Raw genomic sequence first — 15,827 nt, 5'->3', positions numbered from 1 at the left:
TTCTCAGTCAGAGAAACCTCTATGACTTAGTACTAAGCGTTCAATTTCCTTACCTTCAAATTTAATGATTTAAGATCCTGATGGAAAATGGACCTTGAGACAGTACGTCCGGCCTTAACGGAAGTGGCCAAGGCTGGTAACTGGACATCAGAACCAGATCCGCATACCAAAACCTGTATGGCCATGCTGGAGCCACCAGCAACACAAACGATTGTTCCATGATGATTTTGGAGATCACTCTTGGAAGGAAAACTAGAGGCGGGAAGATATAAGCAGGTTGATAACACCAAGGAAGTGTCAGCGCATCCACTGCTTCCGCCTGAACATCCCTGGACCTGGACAGGTATCTGGGAAGTTTCTTGTTTAGATGAGAGGCCATGAAATCTATCTCTGGAAGACCCCACATCTGAACAATCTGAGAAAACACATCTGAATGGAAAGACCACTCCCCTGGATGTAAAGTCTAACGGCTGAGATAATCCGCCTCCCAATTGTTAACACCTGGGATATGCACCGCAGAGATTAGACAGGAGCTGGATTCCGCCCAAGCAAGTATCCGAGATACTTCTTTCATGGCTTGGGGACTGTGAGTCCCACCCTGATGATTGACATAAGCCACTGTTGTGATATTGTCTGTCTGAAAACAAATGAACGGTTCTCTCTTTACCAGAGGCCAAAACTGAAGAGCCCTGAAAATTGCACGGAGTTCTAAAATATTTATTGGTAATCTCGCCTCTTGAGATTTCCAAACCCCTTGTGCTGTCAGAGATCCCCAAACAGCTCCCCAACCTGAAAGACTTGCATCTGTAGTTATCACAGTCCAGATTGGTCGAACAAAAGAAGCCCCTTGAACTAAACGATGGTGATCTATCCACCATGTCAGAGAGTGTCGTACATTGGGATTTAAGGATATTAATTGTGATATCTTTGTATAATCCCTGCACCATTGGTTCAGCATACAAAGCTGTAAAGGTCTCATGTGAAAACGAGCAAAGGGGATCGTGTCCGATGCTGTGGTCATGAGACCTAAAACTTCCATGCACATAGCCACTGAAGGGAATGACTGAGACTGAGGGGCCTAGTTATCAAGCCGTCAACCTCGAATACACTGGAATTCTGCATCGTATTTGTGGCGAGGCTGATACGCCTTAGTTATCAAAGGCTCGAGACCGGCAAAAGTAGAATTTTGTGACGTAAGCATCGATCCGCCGGACTCAGTCCGACACAGATCGATTCTTACGTCACTCCAGATGTTCCGCACACAAGTGCGGCACATTCTCACTACTTTTGCTAGTTATCAAAAAACTAGCAGGTACGCTCGGCACTTTTACGGCCCAGCGTACCTGGTTTTCAATCCGCCACCCCTGGAGGCGGCGGATCCCATAGGAATCAATGGGAGTCTGACCATAGCGAAAGTACAAGTTCGCTGCTGACAGACATCCCATTGATTTCTATGGGAGCTGTCTAAACCTAACACCCTAACATGTACCCTGAGTCTAAACACCACTAATCTGTCCCCCCTACACCGCCGCAACTAAATAAAGTTATTACCCCCTAAATCGCCGCTCCTGGAGCCCACCGCAAGCTACTCTATACATATTAACCCCTAAACCGCCGCTCCCTGAACCCGCCGCAACCTATATTAAATGTATTAACCCCTATCCTGCACCCCCTACACCGTCGCCACCTATAATAAATTTATTAACCCCTATCCTGCCCCCCACTACGCCGCCGCCGCCACTGTAATAAAATTATTAACCCCTAAACCTAAGTCTAACCATAACCCTAATGCCCCCCTAACTTAAATATTAATTAAATAAATCTAAATAAATTAACTCTTATTAACTAAATGAATCCTATTTAAAACTAAATACTTACCTTTAAAATAAACCCTAATATAGCTACAATATAAATAAGAATTATATTATAGCTATCTTAGGATTTATATTTATTTTACAGGTAACTTTCAATTTATTTTAACTAGGTACAATAGCTATTAAATAGTTATTAACTATTTATTTAATAGCTTACCTAGCTAAAATAAAGAGAAATGTACCTGTGAAATAAATCCTAACCTAAGTTACAATTACACCTAACACTACACTATACTTTAATAAATTATTCCTATTTAAAAATAAATACTTACCTGTAAAATAAACCCGAAGATAGCTACAATATAATTAATAATTATATTATAGCTATCTTAGGATTTATATTTATTTTACAGGTAACTTTGTATTTATTTTAGCTAGTTAGAATAGTTATTAAATAGTTATTAACTATTTAATAACTACCTAGCTAAAAGAAATACAAAATTACCTGTAAAATAAATCCTAACCTAAGTTACAATTAAACCTAATACTACACTATCATTAAATTAATTAAATAAACTACCTACAAATAACTACAATTAAAGGGACAGTCTAGGCCAAAATAAACTTTCATGATTTAGATAGAGCATGTAATTTTAAACAATTTTCCAATTTACTTTTATCACCAATTTTGCTTTGTTCTCTTGGTATTCTTAGTTGAAAGCTTAACCTAGGAGGTTCATATGCTAATTTCTTAGACCTTGAAGCCCACCTCTTTCAGATTGCATTTTAACAGTTTTTCACCACTAGAGGGTGTTAGTTCACGTATTTCATATAGATAACACTGTGCTCGTGCACGTGAAGTTATCTGGGAGCAGGCACTGATTGGCTAGACTGCAAGTCTGTCAAAATAACTGAAAAAAGGGGCAGTTTGCAGAGGCTTAGATACAAGATAATCACAGAGGTTAAAAGTATATTATTATAACTGTGTTGGTTATGCAAAACTGGGAAATGGGTAATAAAGGGATTATCTATCTTTTAAAACAATAAAAATTCTGGTGTAGACTGTCCCTTTAAATACAATTACATAAACTAACTAAAGTACAAAAAATCAAAAAAGCTAAGTTACAAAAAATAAAAAAATAAGTTACAAACAAATTTTAAGCTACTTACACCTAATCTAAGCCCCCTAATAAAATAACAAATCCCCCCCAAAATAAAAAAATGCCCTACCCTATTCTAAATTAAATAAATTTCAAAGCTCTTTTACCTTACCAGCCCTTAAAAGGGCCATTTGTGGGGGCATGCCCCAAAGAAAACAGCTCTTTTGCCTGTAAAAGAAAAATACAACCCCCCCCAACATTAAAACCCACCACCCACATACCCCTAATCTAACCCAAACCCCCCTTACAAAAACCTAACACTAATCCCCTGAAGATCATCCTACCTTTAGTTGTCTTCACTCAGCCGAGCCACCGATGGAACTGAAGAGGACATCAGGAGCGGAAGAAGTTAATCCTCCAAGCGGCGCTGAAGAAATCTTCCATCCGATGAAGTCATCATCCAGGCGGCGCTGAAGAAAAGTCTTCGATCCGGCCGATGTCATCTTCAAAGAGGCGCTGAAGAGGTCTTCTATCCGGGCGAAGTCATCTTCCAAGCCGGGTCTTGAATCTTCCTTCCGCCGACGCGGAACCACCTTCTTCACCGACGGACTACGACGAATGACGGCTCCTTTAAGGGACGTCATCCAAGATGGCGTCCCCTCAATTCCGATTGGCTGATAGGATTCTATCAGCCAATCGGAATTAAGGTAGGAAAATTCTGATTGGCTGATGGAATCAGCCAATCAGATTCAAGTTCAATCCGATTGGCTGATCCAATCAGCCAATCAGATTGAGCTCGCATTCTATTGGCTGATCGGAACAGCCAATAGAATGCGAGCTCAATCTGATTGGCTGATTCCATCAGCCAATCAGATTTTTCCTACCTTAATTCCGATTGGCTGATAGAATCCTATCAGCCAATCGGAATTGAGGGGACGCCATCTTGGATGACGTCCCTTAAAGGAGCCGTCATTCGTCGTAGTCCGTCGGTGAAGAAGGTGGTTCCGCGTCGGCGGAAGGAAGATTCAAGACCCGGCTTGGAAGATGACTTCGCCCGGATAGAAGACCTCTTCAGCGCCTCTTTGAAGATGACATCGGCCGGATCGAAGACTTTTCTTCAGCGCCGCCTGGATGATGACTTCATCGGATGGAAGATTTCTTCAGCGCCGCTTGGAGGATTAACTTCTTCCGCTCCGGATGTCCTCTTCAGTTCCATCGGTGGCTCGGCTGAGTGAAGACAACTAAAGGTAGGATGATCTTCAGGGGATTAGTGTTATGTTTTTGTAAGGGGGGTTTGGGTTAGATTAGGGGTATGTGGGTGGTGGGTTTTAATGTTGGGGGGGGGGGTTGTATTTTTCTTTTACAGGCAAAAGAGCTGTTTTCTTTGGGGCATGCCCCCACAAATGGCCCTTTTAAGGGCTGGTAAGGTAAAAGAGCTTTGAAATTTATTTAATTTAGAATAGGGTAGGGCATTTTTTTATTTTGGGGGGTTTGTTATTTTATTAGGGGGCTTAGATTAGGTGTAAGTAGCTTAAAATTGTTGTAATATTTTTAACATGTTTGTAACTTATTTTTTTATTTTTTGTAACTTAGCTTTTTTTATTTTTTGTACTTTAGTTAGTTTATGTAATTGTATTTAAATGTAGTTATTTGTAGGTAGTTTATTTAATTAATTTCATGATAGTGTAGTATTAGGTTTAATTGTAACTTAAGTTAGGATTTATTTTACAGGTAATTTTGTATTTCTTTTAGCTAGGTAGTTATTAAATAGTTAATAACTATTTAATAACTATTCTAACTAGCTAAAATAAATACAAAGTTACCTGTAAAATAAATATAAATCCTAAGATAGCTACAATATAATTATTAATTATATTGTAGCTATCTTCGGGTTTATTTTACAGGTAAGTATTTATTTTTAAATAGGAATAATTTATTAAAGTATAGTGTAGTGTTAGGTGTAATTGTAACTTGGGTTAGGATTTATTTAACAGGTACATTTCTCTTTTTATTTTAGCTAGGTAAGCTATTAAATAGTTAATAACTATTTAATAGCTATTGTACCTGGTTAAAATAAATTGAAAGGTACCTGTAAAATAAAAATAAATCCTAAGATAGCTAGAATATAATTATTATTTATATTGTAGCTATATTAGGGTTTATTTTAAAGGTAAGTATTTAGTTTTAAATAGGATTCATTTAGTTAATAATAGTAATTTTATTTAGATTTATTTAATTAATATTTAAGTTAGGGGGGCATTAGGGTTAGACTTAGGTTTAGGGGTTAATAATTTTATTACAGTGGCGGCGGTGTAGTGGGGGGCAGATTAGGGGTTAATAAATTTATTATAGGTGGCGACGGTGTAGGGGGGCAGGATAGGGGTTAATAGGTTTAATATAGGTTGCGGCGGGTTCAGGGAGCGGCGGTTTAGGGGTTAAACTATTTATTTAGTTGCGGAGAGGTGCGGGATCAGCAGGATAGGGGTTAATAATTTTATAATAGAGGGCGACTGTGTAGGGGGGGCAGGATAGGGGTTACTAGGTATACTGTAGGTGTCAGCGGTGTCCGGGAGCGGCGGTTTAGGGGTTAATACATTTATAAGAGTTGCGGCAGGGTCTAGGATCGGCGGTTTAGGGGTTAATACATTTATAAGAGTTGCGGCAGGGTCTAGGAGCGGCGGTTTAGGGGTTAGTAACTTTATTGAGTTGCGGGAGGCTCCGGGGGCGCCGGTATAGGGGGTAGAACAGTGTAGTTTAGTGTGAGTGCTTAGTGACAGGCTAGCAATAAAGCTGGGAAAAAGCCGAAGGGCAGCGAGATCGGATGAGTGATAACTGTCACAGTCCGCTGCTCATCGCCCTGCGGCTTTTTGACAGCTTTATTTGATAACTTAGGCGTATTTTTTCAGGTCCGCGGCGGCAATGTGAGGCGAGCTTAGGCGGGCGTATTGGGCCGGCGAAGCCAGAAAAGTAGACGGCTTGATAACTACCCCCCTGAAGGTGCCAGCAGGCTGCAACCAATTTTAAACGTCTCTTGTCTGTTAGATTCAGAGTCAATGACTCTGTCTCTATCTGGAAGCCTTAAAAGGTGACCCTTGTCTGAGGAATCAAGAAACTTTTTGGTAAATTGATCCTCCAACCATGTTTCCGAAGAAACAACACTAGTTGATTCATGTGAGATTCTGCAGAACGTAAAGACTGAGCTAGTACCAAGATATCATCCAAATAAGGAAACGCCACAATACCCTGTTCTCTGATTACAGAGAGTAGGGCACCTAGAATCTTTGAAAAGATTCTTGGAGCTGTTGCTAGGCCAAATGGAAGAGCAACAAATTGGTAATGCTTGTCTAGAAAAGAGAATCTCAGGAACTGATAATGTTCTGGATTAATCGGAATATGAAGGTATGCATCCTGCAAGTCTATTGTGGACATATAATGTCCTTGCTGAACAAAAGGCAGAATAGTCCTTATAGTCACCATCTTGAGAGTTTGTACTCTTGAATAACGATTCAGAATTTTCAGATCCAGAACTGGTCTGAATAAATTTTCCTTCTTTGGGACAATGAATAGATTTGAATAAAACCCCAAACCTTGTTCCTGAAAAGGAACTGGCATGATTACCCCTGAAGACTCCAGGTCTGAAACACACTTCAGGAAAGCCTGAGCTTTTACTGGATTTGCTGGGATACGTGAGAAAAAATCTTCTCACAGGAGGTCTTACTCTGAATCCTATTTGATACCCTTGAGAGACAATGCTCTGAATCCATTGATTTTGGACAGAATTTATCCAAATATCCTTGAAAAACCTTAATCTGCCCCCTGCCAGCTGAGCTGGAATGAGGGCTGCACCTTCATGCGGACTTAGGGGCTGACTTTGGTTTCTTAAATGGCTTGGATTTATTCCAATTTGAGGAAACACGGTTAGAAGCCTTAGATTTATCCTTAGGTTTTTTATCCTGAGGCAGAAAAACTCCCTTTCCCCCAGTGACAGTTGAAATAATAGAATCCAACTGAGAAACAAATAAATTATTATCTTGGAAAGAAAGAGAGAGCAATCTAGATTTAGATGTCATATCAGCATTCCAAGATTTAAGCCACAAAGCTCTTCTAGCTAATATAGCTAGATCTAACATCAATTTTGATAATATAAAAAATGGCATCACAAATAAAATTTAGCATATTGCAGTAAGCGAATAATGCTAGATATGTCAGAATCCAATTCTTGTTGCGCTAAATTTTCAAACCAGAAAGTTGATGCAGCCGCAACATCAGCCAAAGAAATTGCAGGTCTGAGAAGATGACCTGGATATAAATAGGCCTTCCTTAGATAAGATTCAAGCTTCCTATCTAAAGGATCCTTAAAGGAAGTACTATCTTCCATAGGAATAGTGGTACGTTTAGCAAGAGTAGAAATAGCCCCATCAACTTTGGGGCTTTTTTCCCAAAACTCTATAGAATTTGCTGGTAAAGGATACAATTTTTTAAACCTTGAAGAAGGTATAAAATAAGTACCTGGCTTATTCCATTCCTTAGAAATCATATCAGAAATAGCCTCAGGAATAGGAAAAACCCCTGGAGAAACCACAGGAGGTTTAAACACAGCATTTAAACGTTTATTAGACTGAACGTCAAGAGGACTGGTTACCTCAATAGCCAAAGTAATTAACACTTCTTTTAATAAAGAACGCATATACTCTATTTTAAATAAATAAGTGGATTTGTCAGTGTCAATGTCTGAGGAAGGATCTTCTGTATCCGATAGATCCTCATCAGAGGAGGATAAATTATTATGTTGTTGGTCATTTGAAATTTCATCAGCTAAATGAGAAGTTTTAAAAGACCTTTTACGTTTATTAAAAGGTGGAAATGCAGACAAAGCCTTCATAATAGATTCAGAAACAAATTCTTTAAAATTTACAGGTATATCATGCACATTAGAAGTTGAAGGAACTGCAACTGGCAATGTACTATTACTGATGGACACATTATCTGCATGTAAAAGTTTATCATGACAACTATTACAAATGACATTCGGCGAAATGATTTCCACAATCTTACAACAAATGCACTTAGCTTTGGTAGAACCGATGTCAGGCAGCAATGTTCCAGTAGAAGCTTCAGAGATAGGATCAGATTGAGACATCTTGCAAAATGTAAAAGAAAAAACAACATATAAAGCAAAATTATCAATTTCCTTATATGACAGTTTCAGGAATGGGAAAAAATGCAAAAAGCATAGCCTTCTGATAGAGAAAAAGGCAAGAGGCAAACATCAATGGGGTATTAAAATAATGAAAAAGTTTGGCGCCAAGTATGAGGCACAACGTAACTGAAATTTTTTTTGGCGCCAATAATAACCGGAAATGACACACTTGCGTCACTAATGACGCAACCGTGTGTAAGGCTCCGGCATCAACTATGACGCTGGAAATGACGAAGTTGCATCATAGACTTATTTTTCGCGTCATAATTCTAGCACTTGACGCACCTGCGGGCCTAATACCGCCCGCAATTTGCAAGAAGTAGTCAATTGAAAAAAAGACTAAACCCCAGGTAAGAAATATTTTTCTTAAAAAATGTTCATTTTCCCCAAATATGAAACTGACAGTCTGCAGAAGGAAATACATGAACCTGACTCATGGCAAATATAAGTACAATACATATATTTAGAACTTTATATTAATGCATAAAGTGCCAAACCATAGCTCAGAGTGTCTTAAATAATAAAAAACATACTTACCGAAAGACACCCATCCACATATAGCAGATAGCCAAACCAGTACAGAAACAGTTATCAGTAGGGGTAATGGAATATGAGAGTATATTGTCGATCTGAAAAGGGAGGTAGGAGATGAATCTCTACGACCAATAACAGAGAACCTGTGAAATAGACCCCCGTTAGGGAAATCATCGTATTCAATAAGTGATACTCCCTTCATGTCCCTCTGACATTCGCTGTACTCTGAGAGGAATCGGGCTTCAACAATGCTGAGAAGCGCATATCAACGTAGAAATCTTAGCACAAACTTACTTCACCACCTCCATAGGAGGCAAAGTTTGTAAAACTGAATTGTGGTTGTGGTGAGGGGTGTATTTATAGGCATTTTGAGTTTTGGGAAACTTTGCCCCTCCAGGTAGGAGTGTGTATCCCATACGTCACTAGCTCATGGACTCTTGCCAATTACATGAAAGAAACATCTGCAATAAAGGAGCGTAAAGCTCTGTAACGCAGCCCCATTGATTCCTATGGGGGAAATAAAATTTACGTTTACACCTAACACCCTAACATAAACCCAGAGTCTAAACACCCCTAATCTGCCGCCCCTGACACCTACATTACACTTATTAACCCCTAATCTGCCGCCCCCGACATCGCCGACACCTACATTACAGTTATTAACCCCTAATCTACCTTAACCCCTAATCTGCCGCCCCTAACATCGCCGACACCTACATTATACTTATTAACCCCTAATCTGCTGTCACCTACATTAGTTATTAACCCCTAAACCTCTGGCCTCCCACATCACTAACACTAAATAAATATATTCACCCCTAAACCTAACCCCAAGTCTATGGGTGGAGATATGTATAGTCACCAGCGCCTAGATAAAATACAAGATACACTATAAGAGACTCCCTAACTGAGTCAGAAAGCTAGATATATGTTAGAAATATAGGAGCGCCTTAGGCTAAAAGTATTATTCAGTTCAACTAGAAATATATGAAACACCAATCTAACAACTAACCATAAATATACACTATATCGTCTAGGGGACATATAATCCCAGAATAATGAACCAATAATCCAGATAGGATCATAATAATCAATTCTAATATGATCCATCCGGATTATATCTACCTTATCCCAGTTTAATTTAGTGTTTAATTTTTTTTGTAATTTAGTTAATTTTAGTGTAATGTTAGGTTAGTGTGAGGCATGTTAGGTTTTATTTTACAGCTAAGTTTGTATTTATTTTAACTAGGTAGTTGGTAAATAATTAATTAATAACTATTAGTCTACCTAGTTAAAATAAATACAAACTTGCCTGTAAAATAAAAATAAACCCTAAGATAGATACAATGTAACTATTAGTTATATTGTAGCTAGCTTAGGGTTTATTTTACAGGTAAGTATTTAGTTTTAAATAGGAATTATTTAGTTAATGATAGTAATTTTTATTTAGATTTATTTTAATTATATTAAAGTTAGGGGGTGTTAGGGTTACACTTAGGTTTAGGGGTTAATAACTTTAGTATAGTGGCGGCGGTGACGTTGGGGGTGGCAGATTAGTGGTTAATAATTAACTAGTGTTTGCGATGCAGGAGTGTGGCGGTTTAGGGGTTAATATGTTTATTATAGTGGTGGCGATGTCCAGAGCGGCAGATTAGGGGTTAATATTTTTATTATAGTGTTTGTGATGCGGGAGGGCCTCGGTTTAGGGGTTAATATGTTTATTATAGTGGTGGCGATGTCCAGAGCGGCAGATTAGGGGTTAAAATTTTTATTATAGTGTTTGCGATGCGGGAGGGCCTCGGTTTAGGGGTTAATATGTTTATTATAGTGGTGGCGATGTCCAGAGCGGCAGATTAGGGGTTAATATTGTTATTATAGTGTTTGCAATGCAGGAGTGCGGCGGTTTAGGGGTTAATATGTTTATTATAGTGGTGGCGATGTCCAGAGCGGCAGATTAGGGGTTAATATTGTTATTATAGTGTTTGCGATGCAGGAGTGCGGCGGTTTAGGGGTTAATATGTTTATTATAGTGGTGGCGATGTCCAGAGCGGCAGATTAGGGGTTAATATTGTTATTATAGTGTTTGCGATGCAGGAGGCCCTTGGTTTAGGGGTTAATAGGTAGTTTATGGGTGTTAGTGTACTTTGTAACACTTTAGTTATGAGTTTTATGCTACAGCTTTGTAACGCAAAACCCATAACTACTGACTTTAGATGGCGGTACGAATCTTGTCGGTATGGGCTGTACCGCTCACTTTTTGGCCTCCCAGGCAAAACTCGTAATACCAGAGCTATGGGAGTCCCATTGAAAAATAACTTTTTGAAAGGTGCGGTAGTTACGTTGCGTTGCGGCCAAAAAAGTGTGCGGTACAGCTATACCTGCAAGACTCGTAATAGCTGCGGTAGTGAAAAAGCAGCGTTATACTCATAACGCAAAACTCCTAATCTAGGCGATTGTGCTGATTTTCAGACTCCTAACCAAACTCCAAAGTTTTATATGTATACTAAGGTCTACAGCCTGCTTCTGTCTGTATAATGGCTCTTTTTATATGCAGGGGAGGGGGGGGTCTGCTCTCAGCCCCTTTCCCTGGGTTTTCCCTTTTAATATTTTGCTGTTTTAATGACCTATTTGCAGGTTAACACCCTGAGTGGTAATGTCCAGGACACGGAGCTCAGATACAGAGCAGAGCTGGAGAAGTTGCAGAGCCACGTGACACAGCTAGAGAAGGAGATGGCTGACGCAGCACGCAATATGCAGAACAACAAGTTGCAGTATGAAGCTCTGCTCAGAATTAAGGAGACGCTAGAAGCTGAAATTGCTGAGTACAGACGTCTGCTGGAGGGGGAGCCGCAGTAAGTTCTTACTCACACGGGGATGGCTGAGCTCATTAATAATCCTGGTCACACAGCACCTCTGTGTATGCACGTGTCACATTCCTTCCCAGCATGCAGCTGTTGTGATGTTTTACACCAGACTTTTACTTTTTTCACAATGTAAAACTTTTTCACACTTCACCTTTTTTTTAATTTATTTTTTTAGCCACATAATTTATTGAGAGGTGTCATGGGGATTCCAACCTTAAAGGGATATGGAAAGTTACTTTTATTAAGTTTACTTTGTTCTCTTAGTATCCTTTGTTTTAAAGCATACCTAGGTAGGCTCAGGAGCAGCAATGAGCTGCTGATTGGTGGCTACACAAATATGCCTAGTCATTGGCTTGCCAGATGAGTTCAGCTAGCTCTCTGTAGTGCATTGCTGCTTTTGGAGCTGACATTAATTATGTGTTTAACACCTCTATAGAGTATAAAGGGACAGTAAACGCTGTAAGAGATTTATATAAAAGGTTTAGTCACGTGTTGTAAAATATATTTGCTATAAATTTTCATTATTTATTTTGCTCCTTTTCATGTAATTTAGCTCTGAAAATTTAAGATTTTTCGAATTTTCAGAATTTAAAATCCACCTGCTGACTTACCAAGGCTTACCATGCTACATATCTGCTCCTAATTAGCTTCATACTAACTTTATGACAGTGGCTAGTCTTGTTGTCTGCACAGATTGCAGTAAAAAGGCTGTTAACCCCTTCAGGACAGAGGCAACCGTTCAAGTTGAGAACGTATACAAAAGGAAGTCACATGATCATCACTGTGACTCAAAACAGCGCTAATTGGCTCCTGGGAGATGTCCTGTGTTGCTAGGCGCATGTCCCAGTCTGATCCACAGCAGTTTATACAAGAAGGGGAGCAGGACCCCAAAAAAGCTGACATTCCATTCCATCCTACAGGCATTAAAGCCCAGCAATTTTAGAACGGCATGGAACGTCCTAACTGCATCTAGGGGTTAATTTCTTTAAAAAATGTTTATACTTGGCTGATATGATGTTCTATACAACACAACAGAAATATCTAGTAATTATGTTTACTGTCTCTCTTTAAACACACACGACTAGATTACGAGTTTTGCGGTATGAGTGACAAAGCAGCGTTAAGACTCTTTTTCACTACCGCTGGTATTACAAGTCTTGCAGGTTTAGGGGCATCGCACACTCTTTTGGCCATAACGCAATGTAGTTACCGCACCTTTCCTTTTTCAATGGGACTTCCTTTGCGCCGGTTTTACGAGTCTGCCTGGGAGGACAAAAAGTGAGCGGTACAGCCTATACCATCAAGATCAATACTGTAAACTGAAAGTCAGTAGTTGAGTTTTACGCTACAAAGCTGTAACCTAAAACTCATAACTAAAGTGCTAAAAAGTACACTAACACCCATAAAATACCTATTAACCCCTAAACCGAGGCCCTCCCGCATTGCAAATGCTAAAATAAACTTATTAACCCCTAATCTGCCACTTCGGACATCGCCGCCACTATAATAAACATATTAACCCCTAAACCGCCGCACTCCCCGATCACAAACACTAGTTAAATATTAACCCCTAATCTGCAACCCCTAATCTTCCGCCACCAACGCCGCCACTATACTAAAGTTATTAACCCCTAAACCTGACCCTAACACCCACTAACTTTAATGTAATTAAAATAAATCTAAATAAAATTGCTATAATTTACTAATTTATTCCTATTTAAAACTAAATACTTACCTATAAAATAAATCCTAAGATAACTACAATATAACTAATAGTTACATTGTATCTAGCTTAGGGTTTATTTTTATTTCACAGGCAAGTTTGTATTTATTTTAACTAGGTAGAATAGTTATTAAATAGTTATTAACTATTTACTAACTACCTAGCTAAAATAAATACAAACTTACCTGTAAAATAAATCCTAACCTGTCTTACACCAACACCTAACCTTACACTACAATTAAATCAATTACATAAATACAATTACCTAAATTACAAAAAAAATACACTAAATTACACAAAATAAAAAAAGAAATGATCAGATATTTACACTAATTACACCTAATCTGAAAGCCCTATCAAAATAAAAAAGCCCCCCCCAAAAAAAAAAAAAAACCTAGCCTAATCTAAACTACAAATAGCCATTAAAAGGGCCTTTTGCGGGGCATTGCCCCAAAGAAATCAGCTCTTTTACTTGTAAAAAAAAAAAATATACAAACAACCCCCAACAGTAAAACCCACCACCCACACAACCAACTCCCCAAATAAAATCCTAACTAAAAAAACCTAAGCTCCCCATTGCCCTGAAAAGGCATTTGGATGGGCATTGCCCTTAAAAGGGCATTTAGCTCTATTGCAAGCCCAAAGCCCTAACCTAAAAATAAAACCCACCCAATAAACCCTTAAAAAAAACTAACACTAACCCCTGAATATCCACTTACAGTTTTTGAAGACCCGACATCCATCCTCAAAGAAGCCGGCAGAAGTCCTCAACAAAGCGGCAGAAGTCTTCATTCAACCAGGCAGAAGTTTTCATCCAGACAGCATCTTCTATCTTCATCCAGCCGGCGCGGAGTGGCTCCATCTTCAAGACATCTGAAGCGGAGCATCCTCTTCTCTTGATGGCTAACGAAGAATGAAGGTTCCTTTAAGTGACATCATCCAAGATTGCGTCCCTTGAATTCCGATTGCATCAGCCAATAGGATTTTTTCACCTTTAAATCCGATTGACTGATCAGCCAATCGGAATTCAAGGGACGCCATCTTGGATGACGTCACTTAAAGAAACCTTCATTCTTTGTTAGCCGTCAAGAGAAGAGGATACTCCACGTCAGATGACTTGAAGATGGAGCCGCTCCGTGCCGGATGGATGAAGACTTCTGCCCGGTTGGATGAAGACTTCTGCTGCTTTTTAAGGGTTTATTGGGTGGGTTTAGGTTTAGGTTTAAGGCAATGGGGAGCTTAGGTTTTTTTAGTTATTTTATTTGGGGGGTTGGTTGTGTGGGTTTTACTGTTGGGGGGTTGTTTGTATTTTTATTTTTTTACAGGTAAAAGAGCTGATTTCTTTGGGGCAATGCCCCGCAAAAGGCCGTTTTAAGGGCTATTTTTTAGGTTAGGGTTTTTATTTTGTGGGGGATTTTTTTTTATTTTGATAGGGCTATTAGATTAGGTGTAATTAGTCGAAATATCTGAATTTTTATTTTGTGTAATTTAGTGTTTGTGTTTTTTTTGTAATTTAGTTAATTGTATTTAATTTATGTAATTTGATTTAATTGTAGTGTAAGGTTAGGTGTTAGTGTAAGACAGGTTAGATTTTATTTTACATGTAAGTTTGTATTTATTTTAGCTAGGTAGTTAGTAAATAGTTAATAGCTATTTAGTAACTATTGTACCTAGTTAAAATAAATACAAACTTGCCTGTAAAATAAAAATAAACCCTAAGCTAGATACAATGTAACTATTAGTTATATTGTAGCTAGCTTAGGGTTTATTTTACAGGTAAGTATTTAGTTTTAAATAGGAATTATTTAGTTATTAATAGTAGGTTTTATTTAGATTTATTTTAATTACATTAAAGTTAGTGGGTCTTAGGGTTAGGTTTAGGGGTTAATAAATTTAGTATAGTGGCGGCGATGTTGGGGGCGGCAGATTAGGGGTTAATAAGTGTAAGATTAGGGTTGTTTAGACTCTGGTTCATGTTAGGGTGTTAGGTGTAAACATACATTTTGTTTCCCATAGGAATCAATGGGGCTGGGTTACCGAGCTTTACGCTGCTTTTTTGCAGGTGTTAGACTTTTTTTCAGCCGGCTCTCCCCATTGATGTCTATGGAGATGTCGTGCACGAGCACGTAAAACCAGCTCACTGCGGCATTCAACAGCGCTGTTATTGGAGTGCGGTATGGAGCTAAATTTTGCTTTATGCTCACTTCTTGCCTGCTAACGCCGGGTTTTTGTAAACCTGTCATACCAGCGCTGTAGGGAAGTGAGTGGTGACAATAACTTGCAAGTTAGCACCGAGCAGCTCTTTCCACAAAACTCGTAATCTAGCCGACAGTTATATACAAGAAATAGTGCAAAAATAATGTGCTCTGACACATCATGGTATTTTCTTTTTTTGCACTTATGTCCCTTTAAAAGAACATTCTAATACAAAATTTGCATGTTCCAATTCGTTAGTCTGGAGCAGGAAACCAGCTGTAAGCCAATCATGAGCAGTGGTCTCATGTGATTGGCCGGAAGCTCCAATGCTTCTGAGCAGGAATTTTGTATGTGTGTAACAATTATTATTTGCATGTTAAGCGCTGCCAATGATCC

General features: G+C 38.8%; 1 protein-coding gene across 1 annotated transcript in view; it reads left to right on the top strand.

Annotated features, from left to right (window-relative positions):
- Positions 1-15,827, top strand: part of LOC128642715 (keratin, type I cytoskeletal 18-like) — a 138,532-nt gene that overhangs the window by 89,233 nt on the left and 33,472 nt on the right. The window contains exon 7 of the mRNA XM_053695492.1: positions 11,283-11,500. Within this exon, the coding sequence (XP_053551467.1) occupies positions 11,283-11,500 (218 nt within the window). The remainder of the gene's footprint in view (positions 1-11,282; positions 11,501-15,827) is intronic.

This window comes from Bombina bombina, chromosome 12, assembly GCF_027579735.1.
Source record: "Bombina bombina isolate aBomBom1 chromosome 12, aBomBom1.pri, whole genome shotgun sequence".
Taxonomy (NCBI): Eukaryota; Metazoa; Chordata; class Amphibia; order Anura; family Bombinatoridae; genus Bombina; species Bombina bombina.
The sequence above is the reverse complement of the archived record's forward strand: the minus strand, read 5'-3'. Positions and strand labels throughout refer to the sequence as shown.